The sequence below is a fragment of the Aythya fuligula genome, chromosome 1 (assembly GCF_009819795.1).
Source record: "Aythya fuligula isolate bAytFul2 chromosome 1, bAytFul2.pri, whole genome shotgun sequence".
NCBI classification, from domain to species: domain Eukaryota; kingdom Metazoa; phylum Chordata; class Aves; order Anseriformes; family Anatidae; genus Aythya; species Aythya fuligula.
Genome location: NC_045559.1, coordinates 192,046,024 through 192,070,819, shown reverse-complemented (window position 1 = coordinate 192,070,819; position 24,796 = coordinate 192,046,024). Strand labels below are relative to the sequence as shown.

At 36.6% G+C, this 24,796-nt stretch overlaps 1 protein-coding gene across 1 annotated transcript in view; it reads left to right on the top strand.

Annotated features, from left to right (window-relative positions):
- The window catches only part of DYNC2H1 (dynein cytoplasmic 2 heavy chain 1), a 167,120-nt gene that overhangs the window by 99,042 nt on the left and 43,282 nt on the right, over positions 1 to 24,796 (top strand). Inside the window, exons 81-83 of the mRNA XM_032194780.1 lie at positions 399 to 607; positions 1,486 to 1,590; positions 19,171 to 19,287. Of these exons, the coding sequence (XP_032050671.1) occupies positions 399 to 607; positions 1,486 to 1,590; positions 19,171 to 19,287 (431 nt within the window). The remainder of the gene's footprint in view (positions 1 to 398; positions 608 to 1,485; positions 1,591 to 19,170; positions 19,288 to 24,796) is intronic.

Sequence of the window (24,796 nt, the reverse complement as noted above, 5' to 3'; positions counted from 1 at the left end):
GAAGAAAATATATTATTCTTATTTACAGCAAAGGAACACATAATTAAAACTTTAATAGCATAATCTCTGAAATGAATATATCCAACTTTTTATTGTGTGTTTTATTGTGTCTTTTTTATCATTTATTGTGTTGCGCATTATAAGAAAAAACACTGCAAGACTTATGTAATATTTCTAGTATGTTTTGAAATATAGCAAATGTTATAGCAATTACAAATATTTACAAACTTATTGAAACTTCTGCAACTTTTATTATTTGGCAATGGAGATGAAGAACAATTAGAAATGAAATGTTACGTGTTTTTGTACTTTTTTTTTCACTGAATAACTACAATGTCAGAAAGAATATTTATAAGGCCATTCTAATTGATACAAAGCTAATATTGATATATTTGTAGGTTCCAAAGATTTTCAGTGGGAATTTGTGCACGGTTTGTTTGAAAATGCAATTTATGGAGGCCGTGTAGACAATTACTTTGATATGAGGGTTCTTCGGTCCTACTTGGAGCAGCTTTTCAATTCAAGAGTCATTGGTAGTTTAAATGCTAGAGGCAAGAAGATTAGTTTCCTACATTCAATCTCTTTACCAAATTCCTGCAGTATTTTGGTATGTATACATCTTCTGTTATCTTATATATACATTGAAGTAAGTTGTTTTCAAGAACCATTGTATTTGCAAAGAAGGACAGAGATATGATATATATGATATATTCTCCAGTTATTTGAGATTCTTTTGCACAGAGCAGTAGTTCCTAAGTTGTCAGAACTATTCTGCTAGTCTGTTCAATCAGACTTTTTTATGATACCTGATTGGACTGTGGTGCAAAGCAGCATAGCTATGAAGAGCTAAATAAAAGAAATTGGGTCATCTTATGACAAAGAAGGACCTCAGTAAATTTATTATATAAATTTATATAACTTTTTACGTAGCTTGTATGGACTGTTAGGCATTCCTACAACTTCTGAATGAAACAGGAAAATATTAATATATCTCCTTATTTACAAAATATATCAACATTCTGACATAATTTGTTGGCATGCTGTGGACAACGTATGACATTTTATTTGGAGATAAAAATAAATTTTTGTGCAGTATTCTGGAGGTCAAATTATTTCACTTTATATGAATGATAATATCTTCACAGAGATTTAAATCGAAGTGTGTTTTTCATTATATAAATATTTTTATAGGCTATTCAAACTCCAAATGCTGAAATCTTTCTTTCTGTATTATATTGTCATTAATCTTGCTCTTAATTGCTTTTTAAATGCTTAAATTCTTGTTGCTCTTTTAGAAAAAGAAACACAGTTAAAAAATATTTTTTTTAATAAACGAAAAAAAAATCCAAGATACCTGTGTTACATGCACTTTAATCTTTGCGTCGTTCAGCACTTAACAAAATTCTTGTTAAAGTACACTGTTAATTTCATTAAATGAAAAAAACAATACCCTCAGTTATGTTTATTCTGTTATTTCAAATGTAGGATTATCGTCATATTATTGAAAGCCTTCCAGAAGATGATAAACCAGATTTTTTTGGCCTGCCTGCTAATATTGCACGTTCATCACAACGTATGATCAGTTCCCAGGTAAAATTATGTTTTTCATCTACCTCTGATTTTTTTCTGCCTTTAATGTAAGCTAGAGAATCCAATCACCTGTTCATAAACGTGGATTTCCATAGGGAAGACTAAATGGAGGGATTATGTATTTAAGACATAAATATATAGGAGCTCCTAGATATGACACAGGACCCAAGGGAATACATTTTCTTGTACCAGCAGTGGGAAGTCAAGGCCAAAATGGCGGTAATAGCTAGTGTTCAGGCATCTGATTCCCACTACTAGAGTACCATAACGCAGTAGAGCATGGATGTTCTGCAGGTCCTATGTTTTATCTGCCTATCCATACCATTTTCTTGGACAACATACAGAGACTCGAATGGCAGTATGCGTAACAGTTGGATTGAGCCACTAAGGCCTTTAGTTTTGGAAGGAGTTTGACTAAGAGTGGCTGTACCTCAGTCTGAGTTGAAGTTAGGCAATACTTACAGGCAGATCAGATTAATGTTGGCCATCCTTTTTTTATTCTGGTATGCTGGAAATTCCAGTAATATTCAAATGGAATTCAATATGGAAAATTCAATATGGAAAAAGTTTTGCACTTTGAGATGAAGCTTTAATTTTTTGTTCTATAATTTTTGTTTTCATTGCTTTTCTGTTGAAGAAAATCTGGATGAGAGCACACAATTACTGCATAAATACAAATCGTCAGTGATTAGAGTATTTTATTTGCCTGGTAAATGAATTATGTCAGGTAACATTGAAAATTGATTGAATTGTGAATCTTATTATCAGAGCTGTGAAGAGACCTGGTCTGTATATCAAGACTCACTTTAATTTTCTGCATAGCCATAGCATGTTGTCTTTTATAGAGAAAAGTTACAGGGAAATAAAAAAAGATTAAATTAATTGGAAGTACAGTGCATCCCCTATTATTTAAAGATTTAAAGTTACTTTGTTATATATAAAAAATGTTTGCTCGCATTTGCTTATAATTGGTATGAGACCTTTGAACTGTAAAATAAGTAAATAAATCTTGCCTTTGAGTATTGCATTTCTTGAATACCAAATATATCACTGGTAAATTTGTTTAAATGTGTTCATGGAAAGCTATGTTTTCAAACGATTTGCTTTATTATTAGGATATGGTACTATAAAGCTTCACAAAGATATCAGTACAATCAGGGTGCGTAGGATAATACATTGAGCTCAAGGACTCCTCCTCTGTTAACAAAGCCAAAACTTGCACAGAGTCTCAATGTACCTCAGTGCTTTGTCTTTATCTGATAGAAAATGTTATGACTTCAAAATACTATCTTGTATAATACCCATTTCAAATATCTGTGTTCTTTCAAACTGTATTTAACATTTGCTCAGTTAGAAAAATGCATTCATACCAGATGGAACACAGACCACAAAACAGTGGTTTTTAATGCAATTTGAAAACACGTGAAAATATTTTCCTTATATCCTGGATTATTCTATACCTATGCTAGCATTAAATTGATTCTGAGAGGCTTATTCAATATCACTTTAATATTTCTCTTTGAGTATTTCTATTGATAGCTTTGCATCCTAAGCCTTTAGATGCAATTTCAGAGTGCCTATGCTATGTAGTGGAAGCACTGAATTTATGGAATTTAAAACATTTGCCCCTCTTAAAAAAAAAAAAAAAAAAAAAAAGTGAGAAAATGTACTGGTTATTCAACTGCTTATCTGCTTATTAAATTAAGAACAATTTTTTTTACACCTTACTTCTAAACACACTGAATCCAAGAACTACTGCTACTGACAAGCCCTTAACAAGAGTGAGTTGAAAGGCTCTTTTATACACAAAACCAGTTACAGTATCTATTTTTTTTTGCTGCATCACTACAAAGTGGACAAATATTAAATATTTACTTAGAACATCAAGAAAGTTTCTTGATGCAGCTGCTCTCCTAGATTCTAATGCAATGTCTTGAAAATGAGGTAGTTGGTAATCTTCACTACAGAAGACAATGTGGTAGCAAAAATGCTGTCAAACTGAAAAACTGACTAAATGTTCTAAATATTTCTTCTTTTATATTTAACAGTGAAAAGATTTTATTTTAAAAGCTTCTTAAAATCATTTACATAGACATCAACTTTGAATACTGTCAGATACACTATAAACTGTTGATTTTTTTATATGTTGCAGCTATGCTTATATAACTTGTTAAAATTCTCAGTTGTTAAAAATGCTGGTATTTGAAAATAAATCCTTAGTAAACCTCCACAAAATCAGAATACATTCAGATTTACTGTGTGAAGGGAAATAGAAGGCAAACTTCTCCCTTACATCCAAATTTGTACTCTACTGAACTGTTCTGTTGTAGCATGGATTATAATTTATAAATTCTGGATTGTAATCTTGAAAATATGAGATTGTTGATGTAGATAAAATGAGAGATTTTCTCATCCTTCCAATAATAGTTTGTTGTATTTCTTTAAGCCTTTTGCAATTTAAGTAACAAAACTATTTTTTATAAACTGAGTTTCTATAAAACTATCATTGTACCGCCATTCCATTTCTGGTAGTTTGGTAGTCCTAGGTCCACAGATGATTCCATGGCACACAATGTAAAATTGGATGATTGCCTTCTAAAACCTGGTTGGTTGATGGTTGGTTTCTTTTTGGTCAGCAAGCCAGAGCAGAGAAAAGCTGAATGAATTACAGAAGTGAGAAATAAATTAGCACCAGCTCAAACAATCGCCCTGTTACTAACACCAGAAAGACTGAATTTAATACCTTCTGTGTCCTGTGCTTCACCAAATCCATGCTAAATATGTGGTGTATTCTCTTATAATTTATATCTACTATCCCATATAGGTTCTCATCTACACGACGTTATCCTATCTCAGTCTATATTTTTACTAACATCTTCTTCCTTATGTGGAGATGCACGGAGTTGTACTGTCTATCCTACTGAGCTGGGGATTATAGAAAGCAGTTTTCTTTAAACAGACATACTTTTAAGTCTTTTGTCTAAACCAACTGACAGCAATTGTGACTTTCCTCATCTGAGTGATTACTTTAAACCTCAGAGACTATTCAGATGTACACTGATTTTAAGTCAATTGCATTTAGCAGTCTTTTATTGTTTCAAAATCTTTCAAAATAAATATTAAAATATGTAACACTGATATATGTTACTAACTGTGAAGTTGTACTAATGCAATTCTTTGATAAGAAATCTAATTTCTTTTTATCATTTTTTTCACTACACAGGACAGAGAGCTTAGATAATAGACATGTACATTTGCCATAGACTTTCTATGAATATTATTTATGTTTTGTGCATATGAATGATAACTTATGTTGCTACAGCATCACATTTTTCTGCTGTAGCAGAAATTTGCTGCAGCACATTTTGCAGTTATGCAGAGATCTCCTACTGCAGTGCTAGTGTTTGGGTAAGCCTAAACCATAGCATTAAAAAGAAATGGACTTTTTTCAGCAATATAAAACACAATTATTAACACAATTATTGAATGTATTCATAGCTTTTGTTTTGTTTTTCCAACAAGAAACTTCAATTCTAACTTAAGACCAGAATAACACTAGCTGTATTATTTTAATATTGCTCATTATTAATTTAATTGTTAGGAATTATGTCTTAAAATGTTCTGTTCTGCTCAATTCAGAGCATATTAATACTGCATGCATCCTGGTAAGAGCCATTTTCTTTTTAGAAAATATTTGACTTAAGTATATATATGGTCTTTTCAGCAGCATGACTTAAAATGTTTTTCTAGATTTTGTGCTTAATTGCTTCCTGTAGATAGAGCCAAGTTAATTTTTAGTGGCTGGATTTCTAGAGTTCACTGTGTCTCTTTGGTTCTGCCTCACGTACTGTTACAAGACACAGCATCCCATAGGTTGGATATGACTGTGAGTAATCTCATGTCTCTTGCGATGTTTTCCCTGCAGAACAGTGCAGTCAAAATAGAAAACAGCTCAACTGACAATGCAGCTACAACAGTCATCGTAGCTCATCCTGTTTTGTTCCAGGCAGAGACTTCAGGCACAGCTGCAACTCTAGTTCCCTCACGCTCACGCTCACCAGGAGTAGTTACCACTAGGTTACTGTCATGCTCCTTTCTTGTGATCTGATAAACATTGTATTTTTGCCTGTGTATTGGCCTGTATTCAGATGGTTTAATCTCCCAGTCTAACCTAATGATTACAGCAGTCTATTAAACTATATGAAGGTCTGCTTAGTTTCCTGTGGATGAGAAGGGCCTATAATTTGGATCTTTCTTTAGTCACCTTCTTACAGAGCTGACTCTTGACTCCATTGTAGTCTCTTATTTTGGGACTATATTTCTCATTTTTATGAATCCTTATGAATCTATTTAATTATTTATTGTAATTTTAATAGAATAATAATGAAGTGCATTCAACAAAACACCATTTGTTGTATGAGATAAATAGAATTTCTCCAGACTGAAATGTACGGGCCTCTGTGCATATTTTTACACCTTGGAAAAGCAATTAAGAGCTACCTTGTTCAGTGCAGGACTTAGCATAACTGGCAAACTAGTGTGAATTATCACCACTAAACACCATAGGCAGATGAAATGAAAATGCAGAGACATTGTTCTATCTCCTTCCCTTTTTTGGACAGCAGACTTTACTCATTACAGGCACTCTTAGGAGAAAGTCTTCTGTTGCGTGAGTCCATCAAATCTTGTCAAATGGCTATGCCTGCAAATGAATATAGCCTACACAGTAGCTATATATGGTCAGCTGAGCGGTTAATCGAAATACTCTTTAATAATATAGTAAATCACTTTGTCAAAAAGGCACATCCAGTAGCCAGCAGGTTATCCAAGACTCCTCAGATATGACTGCCAATAATAATCAACACAGCTAGCAGTTAGTTTACTTACTATTAATTTTTTCATAGAATACTGTATATAATAATAATATCTCTGTATCAGGAGTTGATGAATGGTGATTCTTTTACATGTGTAGATTCATTATGCTTCACAGAAATAAGTTAGGCTTTATCATAGAACCATGGAATGCTTTGGATGTGAAGGGACCTTACAGATGATCTAGTTCCAGCCCCCTGCCATGGGCAGGGACACCTCCCACCAGACAGACCAGGTTGCTCAAAGCCCCATCCAACCTGGCCTTGAATACTTCCAGGGATAGGGCATCCACAGCTTCTCTGGGCAATCTGTGCCAGTGCCTCAACACCCTTGTAGTGAAGAATTTCTTCCTAATATCTAATCTAAACCTACCCTCTTTTACTTTAAAGCCACTACCCCTTGTCCTGTCACTACAAACCTTGATAGAGTCCCTCCCTTTAAGTACTGGAAGACTGCTATAAGGTCTCCTCAGAGCCTTCTTTAGGTTAAATAACTTCAAATCTCTCAGCCTTTCTTCATAGGAGGAGGTGCTCCAGCCCTCTGATTGTCCCAGTGGCCCTCCTCTGGACTCTCGCCAACAGGACCATGCTGTTCATATATTGGAGGCCCCAGAGCTGGATGCAGTACTCTAGGTGATGTCTCACGGTAGTGGAGTAGAGGGGGAGAATCCCCTCCCTCGACCTGCTGGCCATGCTTCCTTTGATGTAGCCCAAGACATGGTTGGCTTTCTGGGCTGCAACTGCAGCCTTCTGGCTCATGTTTGTTTTTTTATTCATCAATATTTTGTATCCATCATATCTCATGAGATAGGTCTCAGTGAGGCTGAAGAACATACTTTCATGGACAAATGAGTATACTTTTCTTACACATATCATACAAGGAGAAAGAATAATTACAGTCTCTCCATATACACTAGTACAGCATCTTGAATCTTCTGTGTTCGCCATCTCAGAAACAGCAAATGGAGGACAAGTCAGTGGCTTTGCAGTTCAATTTTTACAATCTTTAGTGAGCAGGGTTGGGAGGGCTGGATATGCATAATTGACTTCTTAAAGTTCTTCAAAGTGCTTAAGGTCTTTATAAAATTAAACAATCTTTTGAGCTTCAAATTGTTGAAGAGTCCAGAGACTGTAGTTTCTTGCCAACTTTGCAATGAAATACTATAAAATTATTTAATTTGATACTTTATATACCAATTAAAAATGTTGAGCTGTGAATACTTAAAACTTCAAATAATTGGGTTCTGATTTACTTAAACTGACATTGCTGGAAGTCTTTCACCTGCTATTTTTGTACTTCTTCATTTTACGGGCTTTGAACCTAGACAATGATTTTGCAATAGCTACTTGCTTCAACAACCAGTTTCAGAAAAATATTGTAGTCCTACATAGCGTCCAAATCTGACTAGCATTTTCTGTGGTAAGGTAGAGAATATAAGATAATTTAATTTCCCCAGATGCATTTCTCTCAAGCCCAGCTTTAGATTTGTCTTACCTATTTTGTTTCAGAGAGAGTGATGCGAACCACTCTCACTGCTCCCAGTTAGCTACTCCATTATTTTTATTATCTGAAAGTGTTTGCAGAAGGATGGTTCCTTGAGATACTCCTTTTTCTTTTAATCAGAGATACTTATCTCAGCTCCTTTGGTAATTATTGATTCTGCCTTAACGTCCCATCTAAATAACCTCAGAATGTCTTCATGAATCCATTTGGTATTCATGAAGACACCATTAAAAAGAGTTGAGTTGAACAATTCCTGTAATTTTAATGTGCTTTTTTCTATTGTTAACAAAAGAGACAAATTTACATTTGACGTATCTAAAGGAATGTCTCTCCCATCACGTTATTCTCTGAGTGCTTTCTTCTGGCTTTCTACACATCCACTTCTCTTTGGACTTTGGTTGTTGCTGCCTGACAAACCTAGTTAATTATTAGGTTAGCAAGCCTTCTGGAAACATCCCAGCTGTGCAAACAGGTATTGTGACTCGTGGGATGCTGCATCCACTCCTGATATGAATATCCCTATGGCCAGTTTGGGTCAGCTGTCTTGGCTCTGTCCTCATCTAGCTTCTTGTGCACCTCTAGATATCTCGCTGGCAAGGCAACACAAGAAACAGAAAAGTCCTCTGTGTGAGCATTGCTCTGCAGCAACTAAAACATTGGTGTGTTGTAAGCATTATTTTTGTCCTAAATCCAGCACCATACCAGCAACTAGGAGGAAAATTAACTCTATCCCAGCCAAGACCAGAACAAACTACCAAAGCAAGTGACTGGTTCACTCAACTAATTGTGGCATCCTTAGGCAAAGCCATCATTCACATTGTTGAAAGAGAATGTGCCTCTGAGACTGACCTGATGATACCAGTCCACTGTCAGGACCTTTTCTAGAGTGAAGTTTGAGATTGACACATTTTTTCCAAAACTTTATTTCAAAATGTAAATGACACTTTAATTTGAAATTGATGCATGAGAAACAGGGAAAGCCATGCATGCCAATATAAAATGGCATCAAAGGTTGGAGTCTGGGATAGAAAGTTTTTTAGATCATGTAATCAGAGAAATTTGGTTAGATGGGACCTCTGGAGTTTATGTAGTCCAATCTCCTTCCCTTAGTGGACCTGTTGCCAACACTGACCATAGCTTTGTCTAGGCACATCTTGGAGGACCTCTGAGGAAGGAGCTTCCACAGCCTTTCTGGGCAGTCTGTGCCAGTGCTACACTTTACAGATTGTGAACACTTCTTCATGTCCTGTTTGAACCTCCCAAGCCACAGCTTATAGCCATTGTCCTTTTTTATGTAGTCTGAAACTAGTAAGAAGAGATTTTCTCCACAGGCTTTGCAGTTTCCCTGCAAATAGTTTTAGGCAACTATCATGTTATAAATGAGCATCCTCTTTGCCAGAATAAGCAGGCCCCTCAGCTTCTCCAAGTTCACATGTAGTAGGATCTTGACTATTTTGGTAGTTCTGCTATAGAGTATTTCCAGATTTTTAACATACCTTTTGAATGAGGGATCCCAAAAGTGAGCAATGGTTTTCAGATGTTGGCTGTATAAGTAGAAATGGATAATATCCTCCCGTGATCACACACGTGCTATTGCAACCCAATATGCAGTTTATGTTACTTGTATGAAGAGAATATGCTCTACCGTCTGTCAGCACAACTACCAAGTCTTTTTCAGGAGGGTTCCTACTTTGCCAATCACTTCACAGTCTGTACTGGTGGATGACATCGTTACGCTCTAGGTACAAAATTCTGCCTGTTGACTGGACAAGATTTTTGCTTATTCAGCCTTCCATTTTATGAAGGATAGCATCAAAAGATTGGCACCACCTGATTTTAAAGCTCTCAATTTATTGTATTGTGCACTCCTGCTAATTTAGTGTAATCCACTGACTTATTGAATATTCACTGTATGCCATCATCCAGGTTGTTCATGGAGAAATTGAACAATGTGGGCTCAAGTATCAGCCTGCACATTTCCTTCTCACTAACTGCAAGCCAGATGCCAACCCTTGATTCCTTCCAGCATTCCAGCCAGCTTTCAACCCAGTCCATTCTTTGAAATCATGCTTGAAGCCTGTGCTTCCTCAGCTTCCAAATAGGAACGCAGTAGGAGAGGATGTCAGCAGCTTTATTAATGTTATCCCTTACTCTTCCCTCATTCACATAGTCAGTCACTTCATCACAAGAGGCATTTCAGTTGATCAAACATCCTATGCTCTTGGTTAATCCATGTTTGATTGTTCCTTATTCTCTTCTTTTTCCCTCTGGTGTTTGGAAGTGGATTCCACATGGATGTTCTCCTTGATCTCTCAAGGGACAGAGATGAGGTGAAATAAGCTGTTGTTCCATGAATTCTCCTTCCAATTTCTTGAGTTGGGCATGTAACCCATCTTACCATGAGTAAGGATTTTCCCTGATTGTCATGATTTTTCATGTGCCTTTCCATCACTTTGGCCAGCAGCCATAGACGAATCTCATCTAGATTTCATCAATTTGAATACATTTGTGATTCCTAAGTATTGTTTCTCTTCCAGTATTTGCTATCCATTTCTTTCCATGCAAGGAGGCCATTGAATACTTCAGACCCTCCCTCACTTATGGTCTCTTCCATTCATGAAAAGCCCAATGTTTTCTTTGATTTTTTGCATATGTGTTGAAACACACCTTACCATTAAAGTTACTTGCTAGTCACAGACAGGCTTTGTTTTTTCTTATTTCATCCTAAAGTGCCCTAGTAGTACTTCTATCTTCCTGCTTTGTCTGTCTTTGATTTTGGTTCTTGTCTGTTACCTTTTTAGTATTTTATTCCAGTGAGAAGCTCCCAAGAATCCATTAAGACTTCTGAAAATCCAGGTCTTTCTGCACATTGAGATGGCTTGCTCTGAGTCTTGCTCAGAAAAACCTGCTTTTTCCTCCTTTTTAATCAGCTGAAAGTCATGTGTTGTCCACTAGGCTGTCTCTGATTTTACTTCTCCCTTATGTTTACTTCCCAGGTGATCTTGATAGCAATTTCTTCAATAGACTGGTGTCAGCTTTCTTAAAGTCCAAAATCTTAACTCTGCAGTTTACCTTATGCCCTTTGTTAATATGTATAAAAAAGTAAATAATTCATGTCCGTATTTGCAAAGTTGTCTGTTAACTAGGGCTTTAGAAATTTCCTTTAATGGTGTCATAATGAACAGAGTACAATAAGCAGCTTTTTCACTTTGAAATGTAAAGTTACACATTTACAAATGATGGTATTAAAAAGGCTTCTCTGACTGAAAGGTAACTCTTAATTCAAGTTAAAATTGAATACGATTGCAGGTCTCCTGTGAATTTTATTCAGGCTTTTAAGATATGATTCCCATAAAAGAATTGTTGATGCGATTCTTTGACATAATATAAAGCTTGTGTTTTATTTCTCAGTAAAAATCTCATCTTGCAGATCACTGCCATAAATATCAATTTAGATATGTACTGTAGTAGAACGCACATTGTTATAGGGAGTATTTAAAAGTGCATAGAAATGACCTATCTCTGTATTTCACACTTATTTTCATATATTCATACCATGACATTTCATACTTAGCAGGAGTGGCAGCTGAATCACTTGAAAACTTAAGAGCTTGTTCTAGAAGAAACTCAACATACCAAAATAGCATTCACATATTATATCAGAATGACTTAAGTAAATTATGGTATCTGAACACAGTCAGATTCACAAATTCTGGCAAAAAAGTGTCTTGCCTGTGTACTCCAGAGAAATTACACAATCATAGAGACGTCACACTGAATGCATTGTAGAAGAGATTGCTTAAAAAGAAACAATTTAACAAGATCCGTTAGAAGCCTAAAGGAGTAGTCTGGTGGTTTACCAGCTCAGCACCACTCTTTCACTCCATCTTCTTGAAAGGACAAGGGCAAAAATATGACCAAAAAAAGTTGTAGACTGAGATAAGGACAGGGAGATCTTCACGGATTCATAGAATCATTCAGGTTCGAAAAGACCTCTAAGAAAACAAACTAAAACCACCTTCTCCCCCATCCACTGACCCTTGCCTTCTCCCCCTGAGCAGTGCAGGGGAACAGGGAATGGGGGCTGTGGTCAGTCCATGGCGCTTCGTCTCTGCTGCTCCCTCACGGTCCCTCTCTGCCCCTGCTCCCCGTGGGGTCCCTCCCACAGGATGCCGTCCTTCCTGAACTGAGCCTGCGGGGGCTGCCCACAGGCTGCAGCTCTTCAGGAACTGCTCCCACACGGCTCCGTCCCATGGGGTCCATCCCCCAGGAGCAAACTGCTCCAGCACGGGTCCCCCACGGGTGGGCGGCAGCTCCCCCCAGACCCCCTGCTCCTGCATGGGCTCCTCTCCATGGGCTGCAGCTCCAGCCCGGGGCCTGCTCCTCCGGGGGCTCTCCATGGGCCGCAGCCTCCTCCAGGCCACATCCACTTGTTCCGCTGGGGGCTCCTCCACCCATGGGGGGGCTGCAGCATGGAGATCTGCTCCATGTGGGACCCATGGGCTGCAGGGGGACAGCCTGCTCCACCAGGGGCCTCTCCAGGGGCCGCAGGGGAACTTGTGCTGCCTTGTGCCTGGAGCACCTCCTGCCCTCCTGCTGCACTCCCCTTGGGGGCTGCAGGGCTGCTGCTCTCTCAGCTCTCACCCCTCTCTCCCAGCTGCACAGCAGGTTTCCTCTTCCTTCAGTCTGCTCTCCCGGAGGCCCAACCAGCGTCGCTCATGGCTCAGCTCTAGCCAGCAGCAGGTCCATTTGGAGCCGTCTGGAGCTGGCTCTGATCTGACATGGGGCAGCTGCTGGGCTCTGCTCACAGAGGTCACCCCTGCAGCTCCTTGCCAAAATCTTGTCCTGTGAACCCAAACCAAACAGCGACTTAGGATAACTGCAAAATATAATACTCATTTAAAATAATTACTGTTGCTATTCAGCCTGTGCTTGACAATTAGAAGTTTTGTTGAAAAACTCTATAACCTTTTGTTATAGCTATTTTTTATTTTATAGAGAATACTTGTGGAGTTAAAATGAATGGTAAACTAATAATGGAAAACAGTGCAAAAGCAATCTAGTAAGACAAGCAAGTATGAACCAGGGTCAGGAAACATGAAGTGTATCTTGTCTCATTAAATGTAGTTGCAATAATCTCCCTGACTTCAGGAAAACAACATTTTATCCTTTAGTTCTTTTTTTTTTTTTTTTTTTTTTTTTCCTGCCCTGCTCTCATTTTCAGCAAGTCACTGACTGATCCTATACCTCATCCCACGATTCCTTATAAACCTTGTGGCTTACATTCTAACTTCTTGGTATCTTCCTAAATTGCAGTCAGTTTCATGATGGTAGCACAGATTCAGTGCTGGTTTTTACCTTACGAATGACAGCAGCAGAGACAACATGGTTAGTGGAGGGTGGACAAGGCCACCTGGAACTCTGAGACTGCTAGGACATGCTCGAGGTTATACACCTGGTTAAGATGAATACATCCACCCAGTACTAAGTTATACATACAACTGCAGTGTTTTTACTATATATAGAATACTGGGGCTGTGGGTTGTGGTTATTTTCTGGTGACAGGACGAGGGGGAATGGGCTTAAGTTGAGCCAGGGGAGTTTTAGGTTAGATGTTAGGATGAACTTCTTCACTGAAAGGGTTGTGAGGCATTGGAACAGGCTGCCCAGGGAAGTGGTGGAGTCACCATCCCTGGAAGTCTTCAAAAGACGTTTAGATGTAGAGCTTAGGGATATGGTTTAGTGGGGACTGCTAGCGTTAGGTCAGAGGTTGGACTCGATGATCTTGAGGTCTCTTCCAACCTAGAAATTCTGTGATTCTGTGATTCTGTGAAGATGCAATTGTAATATAACGATAGCTGTAGCTTCTTGTCTGTTCATCAGCAGACTACATTTTCCTTTTCAAACTCTGGATCTTTAAAGGGTTTGAGAGCATTAGTACTTAACTTTTTATCTACTACACCCCCATAATTCTAATCATGGTACATAGAGTAATATGAGTGTAATTACTGTAAAGCATGTAATTGAAATTATTCTGAACTTATTATGTTATTGCTATTGATGTCAGGATGAACATAAAGCTGTTTTCTTAAAATAATTTTGTGTTATATAATTTTTGTATCAACTGTGCAGAGCATATAATTATTGACATTTATTAAATGCATCCCACATCACAAATATATGACTAATACGCTCTAGCAGAAATTGATGAGTAATTCCAAACTCTATTTATTATTACCCTGTAATTGAGCAATTTGAGTACTTAACTAGAATTCTTAAAATATGGGAAGTATTTTATATATATCAATGGTGCTGCATAAAAGATGTGCTGTGCCAAATAATGGAATGGAACCCACAGTGCTGTGCTCCAGTGGAAAACACAGCCCTTTGTCATTGCAGTTTAACAGTGCAGTACTTCAGTTAACCTTATTAATTCCCACAGCATTGGCACTGTGTATATGAGAATATATTTGTACCCTGTATATGAAAAGCTTGTTCTTTTCTAAGAACATGCTGCAGCTTTCCAGATTTCTTAATTTTTTTCAGGGTACGTAATGAGCTGAGGTCATCCACCTCTTCTAGCCTTCCTTTTAGTTATTTATATTCTCCAGGTAATAACGTATCCTGGGGGCCTCTACAACTTCAAACCCCAGTCAGATTACAAGGAACAATATCGAAGCATATAGTTTTGTCAGAAGCTGTATCAAACTGGAGTCTGTTTCTGCCTTGATACACTGTGATCAATGAAAAAATGGTCACATTGCCCTGAGTTATTACTTTGCCAGTATTTATCAAGGTGACTGTTATAACTTCCTATTTTAATTTAAGCTGTAAAGTCTTATAAAAATCTAAATATGTCATTGAACAAGTCATATTCAGGTTTGATCAGGTTTTATTCAGAGAAATTAAAGGTAGAAGTGGTTTCATTGCTAAGACTACATCCTTTTAAAGCTGGTAGATGGCAGTAGAGTATCTATTTTGATATTTTCTATAGATTTTTGATATTTTCTATAGAGTTTGTTAGCTTTTTGTTCAAGAATAAAACTGTTTTTATCTGTTCTGTAGTCTTGGAGAAAAATAAAATTAAAAAAAAAAAACACAGAACAAGTAGCTATCTGACTGGCAAATCCTTTCTGCTTTGTATTCTTAGAGCTATTAACGTATTAAGTTCAGAACTGATGTGTCCTAGAATTTTTTTATTTTTCTAATTTATTGACATGGAATTTCACACTCCCTGCCCATTGCAGGGGGTTTGGAACTAGATGATCTTCAAGGTCCCTTCCGACCTGAGCCATTCTGTGATTCCACTCTAATATGTTTCAGGTTTTAACTCATTTGTCTTTTGCAAATTATAAAACCACATGTAAAATTTGACTTTGTTGTATAATTTTTTGAGTGAATTGCTTATGAAAAATACAAGACTTAGATATAAGCCTGTTTTTGATTATTTATTGAATTTGTGGTAGCAGTTTTTGCAGTAGCTGTGAATTACTGAAGCCAAGACTTCATGTTGTGTATGAGTAAAGAACCGAAACAGATTTTGTGTTTCTGGAATTCTGTTTTCCTGGAATTCTGTTTTTATCAAGATTAAAAGAAGGAAATGTTAAAATCTTGACATCACCTTATTTTTGTTTTTCAATCACATTTTTATTATTTGTTTTCAAGTCTGACATGACTTTCTTGTCATTTCATATGAAGGTACATGGGGATCATTCATTATCTTTATTGTTTTCCATTTGTTCATTCTCTCTCTTAATTTCTCTAAATGTGTTTTCTTTTACTATAATACAGTGGTCAATATTAGAACAGCCTATATCCAGAGAAACCCATAAAGTGTGAAATAGATGTAAAAACTGAGTTGGTCAATTAGTTTTAATAACTGGGTCAATAAATATTGACATTTTAATCTTGACTACCCCACCTTTACTAATATATGCAATTTACATTTTCCCATGCTGACAATGCAAGAAAGCATACAGTGCATGAATTTTCCACTAAGAAGGCCAAAAGTATTAGGTAATAGTTTCTGTGTTCACAAATAAATTACTCTATTGAATTTTTAAATATAAATAGTTTTATGATTAGTTTACCTTACGTAAAACAGGCAGTTTCTGCAAAGATTGATTTTTCTGAGTAATCTTCTCACCTCTCTTTAAGTAGACAATTATTTGTGATTGCTTTTATTTTTTGATTATATTTATTTCCACCTCTCTTATATTTTTAATCATGGTATTGCTCTCCTGCTTTATGGTGGATTTCTACCCAAGCCCCGTATAAATTTATTCAAAACATTTAGATTGTATTTGGACTGCACTAGAACAACATACAAGAGCTTTTAATGTAAAATATATTAAGAGAATATGTTGAGATAACAAAGGTAAGCATTGAAAGGTATTGTAAAAGTACTGAGATTTTGAGTACCCTGTTTTATACAAATATGATTAGATTTTCACATTGCTTAGTATTGTAAGTACATCTGTAACTGCTTGGTAACTTTCCAAAATAGAGTACAAAGGATATGATTCAACAGACCTAGATGTCTAGTTCTGGGTCTTGTCACTTTGTGGTCATAGAAGTATCATTTTTAAAGTATGATTAATCTTGTTGTATTTAAAGTATGATTAATCTGAAGTTGATTATAAAGCAAGCTGAGGTAACTGCCTCACTTATTATAATACAGCTAGAGGAGCTGAGTTCTGCTTGAGGTTTGAAGTTAGGTTTCCAGGAAATAAAAACCATTCTAATTTCTACAACATAGACCCATCTATCTGAGATACTTAGGTAAGGTCTTCCTATGTACACACTAGGAAGGAATTTTGAAGGACAGTTTAGGCCACTTCAGATCTGTCTGTTCATTATGTAGGGAGACAAAGGTGGTAATCTTTGCAATTTAGATGCTTTTAGTAAGTTCCTAAAAGTAGCTAGGATAAATTTGAATTTGCACTTGTCTGCTCTAAGTTCAATTTAAATGTCTATACACAGTGACGTCTCACAGCCCAAAAATTATTTCTTATCTGTAAGTACGGATTCCTAATCACATTCCCTTTTGCAACTGAGTCAAGATCTCACGCTAGGTACTCATTTCTGTCCTGCCACATCGTAGACCCATTTTTGTCTTTCATATGACTCCCACACGAAAGACAAAACTTACTTGTTTTGCCTTGAGATGGAAACAGTTCCTGTGCAGGAGCTGCAAACATACCATGTAACCTGGAAGGCTTTTGTGATATACCTTGTAATACTAATACAGAAATAGATTTAACTCCTAGTTTTTGTCAGGTCATTCCCAATCTTAACACGTTGTTTGTACCAATGTGAGTATTTGACCCTCTTGTTTGTACAGGACCTAAATTGAAAAGAGAAAGATCCAGTTTAGGTATTAGGGGAAACTTTTTCATCATTAGAACAGTAAAGCAGTGTGGAACAATCTCTCTTCGGGAGAGATTGTGCAGTCTCTGTACTGGGGATTTTTCAAGATCAGACTGGATAAAGCAGTGAGCATCCTGGTCCGATCCTAGAGCTCACCCTGCTTCAAGAGTACAGACCTTTTGAGGTCCTTTACAAACTGATTTATTCTATGACACTGTAAAAACACAATTTCTCTTTTCATTTGCATAACATTCAGAAAGAGATTGATTTGAAAGCACTGAGGAAACCTTCTCACAGGCTTTGGTTTCATGGGTGCAAAAAAACGGCACACTAAACAATGTCCATCATATTTAGTCCCTTACCAAATGTTTGGACTGTTGGAGCATTTCAATGAGAAGGTCAACCTGAGTTATTTGACACCCATAAAACATTTTCCTTTACCTCTTGAAGGTGAATGACTGTTCTAAGGTACATTTTTCAGAAAGTATTCAGGCTGAAAGAGCCACCTGTACACAAAGTTGCAGCGCAGCCCATTATTTTTAAAAAATTTCAAGTAAGTATGTAAGTTATGCTACCATCATACCTGTTACACTTGAGAGAAGAAATGAGAAGGAATGGAAAAAGTTTAGACTTTTATAGCTTAACTAAAAGCTTTTTTGTTTTGTTTTGTTTCAAACTTACTGTAAAAATTGTTTTGTATATTTTACAGGTAGATTTGTATATATTTTTGCTTTATATATATATATATCTTTTGGTTTATGTCTTGTAAAACATTTAACATAAGAATCAATTATAGTAAATGTTGTAAAAGTTAGAATAACAGTTCAGTGTACTGTCATCTTGTAGTGCTTCATAGTCCCTATCAAGGCTGATAAACAAAAGCTGTTTGCTTCAGCTAAAGAAAATGAAAACAATTTATCAGAAAAAGAAAAGCAAACATTTGCATATCTTTCAATAATAGAAAATAAGTCCAAACTTAGCAGAAACAACTTGACATCAAGTGCCTGATTCTGGTTAACAGTTCTGAAAGATTAAGGAATTTTTTGTTATCAAGTTTTATAAGTTAAGCAAAAGAGAATCAATTTAATAAATCTTTCTCTAAAATTTATTGTAAATAATGTTCTGTGAAAATTAACTAAAATTTTACCTAAAATAGCTAAGATACTATTTTTATATGATGCTTAATGGACATTATCATCGAATTTTTTACTGAAGTATTATTTCTGTATAAATATATATATATGTATGTATGTATATGATCAGTTTGTGTGGAGTTATTAGGGTTGCTACGAAGAAAAGGCAGTTGAATCTGATGAGCTTGGCACTCCTCTTCTTCATGAGAGTTTTGCAGTTATTCTTTTAATTGCTTGCTTTCTTTCTTTCTTTAAGTGAATAAATATACATTTAAGTAATATGAGCTAGCATGAGTAGCTAAGTAAAAAAGAGATCCATGGGAGAATTCTCTTGGTGTTTTGATGCCTGATAAGTACTGTGTATTTAGTAACACACTCTTGTTTTATTGACTTTTTTAAAAAATATTTTTATGTAGATTTTGTGGAAAATAAGATTTTTAATGAATTATACACCTCATTAGTTTTTAAATTATAGTTGAACAGAGACAATTAAAGTGATAAGAAAAGTATGGACTTACTATGAGTGAGGCTCAAGTAAGTATCTGAATATGGGTATTGCTTGTGTTTCAAATAGATCATGATTAGTAATTAAGCATGCAGAAAAGTGTGGTCCATAGATAAATTAAGAGTATTTGCTGTTTGCATTCTTGTATATTTTTGTTTATCCTTCTTCAAGCTTTGCTTTTGTATTCCCATCACTCAGGTCATTTCACAGCTTCGGATCCTGAGCAGGTCAGTAAGTGCTGGCTGCAAGTTTGACAGAGAAATATGGTCAGCTGAACTTTCTCCTGTTCTCAATCTATGGAAGAAACTTAATCAGGTAGGAAAGTAGTTTATTTGAAAAGACAACTGTTTTTTTTCTCCCAGCAACTACATTAAAAGTAAGCTTTAAGAAATTATCTTGAATATTGAAACATAGGGAGTTAAAAGGTAAATGAAATGCATTTGAGATGGGAAGTATAATGTTACATGTATGTAATTAAATATGAAGTCTACTTGTGGGGTAATAGCCTACACTTTCTCCTTCATATGGAAGTGAAACCACACAAACAAGACATGCCTAGCATCTTGTATGTGTTTACAAAAAGAACAGTAATATATTAGCCTTTAACTTAGTCTTTTCATTTCTCTGATCTTCACAAAGCAATGTTTAGTGGTTTTAAATATTGAATTAGTTCTTCTATGATATTGAAATATGTACATTACCCTTAGATTGATGATTCATTGTGACCAGAAACATCATGACCTAAAAACATATCTTTTACACAAAACATTTTTGAGTTTGAGAAGGTAAATGAGAAAAAACATTTACCTTCCTTAAATAACTGCATAAAAAAAAGTGACACAAAAAAGTTACACATTAAAATTCACAATTACATTTTGTAATTGCTCACTTCTTTATTACATGCTAAGTGTATGATAAATCAACTTTTTGTTAAAATAATCTCTTGTTACTAAATAACTTTGTGATGAATCTGCTGCCCCTGAAATGGGCTGTTGTTAACCAGGTCTGTCATCCTATAAAGAAAAGGAATATATTTCAATGTGACACTTTCCATTATACTTTAGTAACTACACATTTAAGTCTACAATCCTTCCGTACAAGAGCTCTGATGAAACAGTTTCATATATGTATACACAAACAATCAGAAAATTAGAGATTTTTGATTGTAGTGTTTGGAAGATTGATAAATGAGACTAGTTTTAAACTGTACAACATAAATACTCATTAACAGCACCCATAGCTAACTATTAGTTCCATGGTGTTACTAGTCATTAGCACTACATATTCAAAGCACTTGTACTTTAAAACTTGTGTCATAAATTAGCTGTGACCATACAGTACCAGGAAGCTGAAGCCACATATTTGGTGCTGATTGCTATGGTCCTTGATGATCTTAGTCACCCACATGGGGGTAATCGAGCCTTAATGTTCCTTGACAAGGAAAGCTGGACCTGAACCACGTTTTGCCCATTGGCCTCAAATCTGCGATCTCCTTTTTTAAGAGTTTTCACTCTCAGGAGGGCTCTTAGCCTTTTTACCCTTGTTCCTGGACTACAGACTGCACAGTGCTGTGGTGAGCTATAGGTGGTACCTTACTTTATGACTTAGATGTTTATCTTTCTTGCTTAACTGCATCTTCTTGTCTTAAAGCAAAAGAAGTCTTGTCAGATCTTAACATTACTGTTCCCCAGTGACTAGTAGGTAACCATCAGCTAGTTTTTCATAGGTCTCAGACCACTCTTCTTAACCTGTGCACAATACTTTCATAGCCTTTACTGTTATCCCTTGCTTCACCTTCACATCATATCAGGAGACCTGGTACTGAATTCCACGTCAAACAGCAAGCTCTCTTAACGGGTTGATTACCAAGACTAGAAGGCCAGTACTGGGGCCTCACACAGTTATTAACATAAAGCCTAGTTAGTGTGGCCTGTTCCTAGCAACAGCAAGTTTATTTGTGCAGGACTACAGGATACAAAATGTTACAATTGTTTGCAATCTTACTATATTCTCTTTGAGTTCAGAAAAACGAACAAACAAACAAACAAAAAACTAAATATTGATTAAATCTTGTGCTTAGTGTGCTTCTATAGATGCAGGAAACCTTTGGTTTAGCTAGAGAACCATTCTGTTCACTAAGGATTAGCTTCAACCTTACTGATTTACACAGTCTGTATGATCTCTTATCACTGACCATCCTGCCATTCTTAAGTTTTCCCATGTGAGTTACCATATAGCTTGTCTAGTTCAGAGAACTGAGCAGATAGTTTCTCTCTGACATTTGGGTTTATTGATGTTCTGTTCTTGTTACACTGCATCTGAGAACTTTTAAGAGATGCAAAATGCTCTCTGTGATCTGTGCTGAAATAAGGGCTCAGTTTAGTTACCTAAAAATGAGGCTTCCAGTACTATTTCAGAAATCATCAAATATTCATGGCCTGGCAGGTATAACACAGAAGCTGTAGGAGACCTGTGATCTGCTGGAGTAGCATCTAGAGGCAGAGTGAAACATCCCAGATGTCACTAGATGACTGCCTGAATCAAGCCTGTAGTGCTCATCTGTCCTTCTGTGTCATTTTAAATAGATGCGCCAGATACATCTAGAAAGGAATCTGTATTTGACCTACATTTTTATTGCTCATAATATTTTTTGGGAAAAAAAAAAGACTCCTGTATCATCTGGAACTTTTTTCTTTTTATAACATTTTTATGCTGTTAGGAGATTCTCTCTCTCTCTCTTTATTTATTTATTTATTTATTTATTTATTTAAATATATATCATTTATAGATCTCATTTAGAATAGGATGGCCTCTGACCTGATGTAGGATTTTTGGAGAGAACATCTGACTAAGTTTCAAAAATATAAATAAATATGCCCTTCATCAAAAGTTGCTTTCATAGGCTGTTTGCTTTAATCTTTGAAAAGGCTGCACATGTATAAAAATTCTACATATATTCCATACAGATTTACATTCTAATCTTTATTCATTGCTCAAAGAAGGCATCACCTTTGTTTTCAGAATTTTTAAATAAAGACCTAGAAATCAAAATAAAATAGTTGAATTTTAACAAGTTAACATCCACACATTATTTTATTTATGCACGAATAGGTACAGAATATGAGCTAAAATGATCTCCCAATTACAAAGAAATAAAATCACAAATAACTTTTTATTCCTGAAACCTGTAAATTTATTTATTTATTTTTTGTATTCTCAATTCTGAAAGCATATCATTTATGTGTAGCTGCAGACTATTATCATTTTTCTTTTATCTCTTGGATACAGATAATATTAAAGTAAAAACAGATGGGATAGATGCTGAAAAGACCTTCTATTCCATTTACAAAAAGCAAATGTTAGTCTTCTACCTGTCAAATGTAATTATTACCAGCAGTAGTTGTGAATAATGATTAACTATCTGTTTCAAACTGTCTGAAACTCAGGAAGTGTCCAGTATAGATCTGAATTGATTCTAACTAATGTATTTATAAATTCAAAGCCGTTTTTAAAATCAGCTACTTTTTATTCCAAAGGGCAAAAGAGCTACAGAAGCTTGTTAAAATTAATATGTAGACAAAGATTAACTATGTTTTAAACATTTTTATTCCAGTGCAGAGAATATAAAACAAGGATTAATTCAAAAAGGTTTTTCTTACAAATGCCTTGAAAATAGTTATTCAGCACTTAAGTGCTGATGATTCTGAAGCACAACAAAAATATCCACTTCACAAAGGTTTGACCTATAGAATTTCTGCTGAAATAATTTATCATAGTCTTCAAGTGTGGACATATGTTTGTCCGTCCACTCTTAATATCATGTAGTGATCACTTCTGTATGTGGTGACACACTGTCCAAGTTTAGGTGGTACCATGAACAGCAATTGACTGCATATTTCTCTAAACTGAACATCAATGCTTCATCCTATAAAAATTGACATAGAATATATAAGAAAGACAAATTGAAAGAATGCCTGTGACAGAATGATAGAATTTATGCAGTCAGTGAATTTGAGAAATCAATCATAAAACACACATTATACCTGATACTGGCTAATGCAGTGGTTTTACGCTGATGGCTGGCTAAGCTCCACCATGCTGCTTTCTCACTCCCCCTCCTGAGCAGTCCAAGGGAAGAAAATATGACTGAAAAAAAAAACTCATGGGTTGAGATAAGGACAGGGAAATCACTCAGCAAGTGCTGTCATGGACAAAACAGGCTCAATATAAGTGAGATTAATGTAATTTATTGCTTACTGCTAACAGACTAGAGCAGCAAGAACTAAAAGTAAACTAAAAATATCTTCCCCCCATCCACCCTCTTCCACCTCCTCCCTCTGAGCAGCACGGGGGAAAGAGGAATAGGGCTGTGGTCAGTCCCTGACGCTTCATGCCTGCCACTCCTTCACAATCCCTCTCTGCCCCTGCTCCCTGTTGTGTCCCTCCCACGGGATGCCGTCCTTCCCAAACTGAGCCTGCTGGGACTGCCCACAGTCTGCAGCTTTTCAAGAACTGTTCCCACACAGCTCCATACCATGGGGTCCATCCATCCCTCAGGAGCAAACAGTTCCAGCATGGGTCCCCCACGGGCAGTAGCACCCCCAGGATTACAACCCTGCTTCAGGAAAGTAGACCTTGGCCAGTTCAGTGATCTACTTGGAAGAATCCCAGGGGACACTGTTCTGGAGAGTAGTCCTGCAGAGCTGATTGCTTTTCAAGGTTCACTTCATAGAATCATAGAATATCCCGAGTTGGAAGGGACCCATAAAGATCATCAAGTCCAACCTCCTCCAAGCTCAGTGGTCAATCTCAACAAGCAGAAAACCAATGGCAGCAGGAGGCCTCCATGGGTGAGCAAGGAGATCCTGGGAAAACTCAAGCATTAATAAAAGTGTAGAAGAGGTGGAAGCAGGGACAGCTGGCATGGGAAGAATAGCTGACACAGAGGTGCTGTCTTGAGCATGCAAGGATGAGGCTAGGGAAGCTAAAGCGTATCCTGAGCTGAATCTGTTGAGGGATATAAAGAGCTGTACTACATATGGCTGCCATGGAGTTAACTTTCCAGCCCATAACCTTAGCAGCAGTAGTGGTGCTGTCAACCCACCACAAGACCAACAAGAAAGGTTTTATGGGTATATCAGCAATAAAATGAAGATTAGGGAAAGTATCAGCCCACTGCTTGAGTGGGAATGAGGGCCTGGCCACAAAGGACAAGGAGAAGGCTGAAGTACTGAGTGTCTTCTTTGCCTCTGTTTACTAGTAAGATCAGCCTTCAGCAATCCCAGGTGCCCAAAAGTGATGGGAAAGTACAGGGCAAGGAGGACTTACCCTTTGTAGAGGAGGATCGGGTTAGGGAATGTTCAGACCAACTGCATATAAACAAGTCGGCAGACCCTGATGAGATGCACTCATGAGTGCTGAGGGAGCTGGCTGCCTCCATTGTGAAACCACTCTTGGTTTTCTTTGAAAGATCAGGGTGACTATTGCAAGTTTCTGAAGACAGAAAGAAAGGAAATTTTGCTCCTGTGAAGGAATGGGCAAAAAGGAGAATCTGGAGAATGATAGGCCAGTTAGTCTTACCTTGATCCCTGTGAAGGCGTTTGAGCAAATAACCCTGCAAACCATTTCCACGGGTTTCCTGGGGCCATGAAGGTGATTAAGGATCTGTGATAGGAGGAACAGATGAGAGCCTGGATTGTTTAGCCTTGGGGATGAGAAGGTTTAGGGAGATCTTATCAGATTGTGTATTTGCTATTGGGAGGGAGCAAAGAAGACAGAGTCAGACTCTTCTGAGTGATGCCCACTGACAGCAAGAGGCAATAGG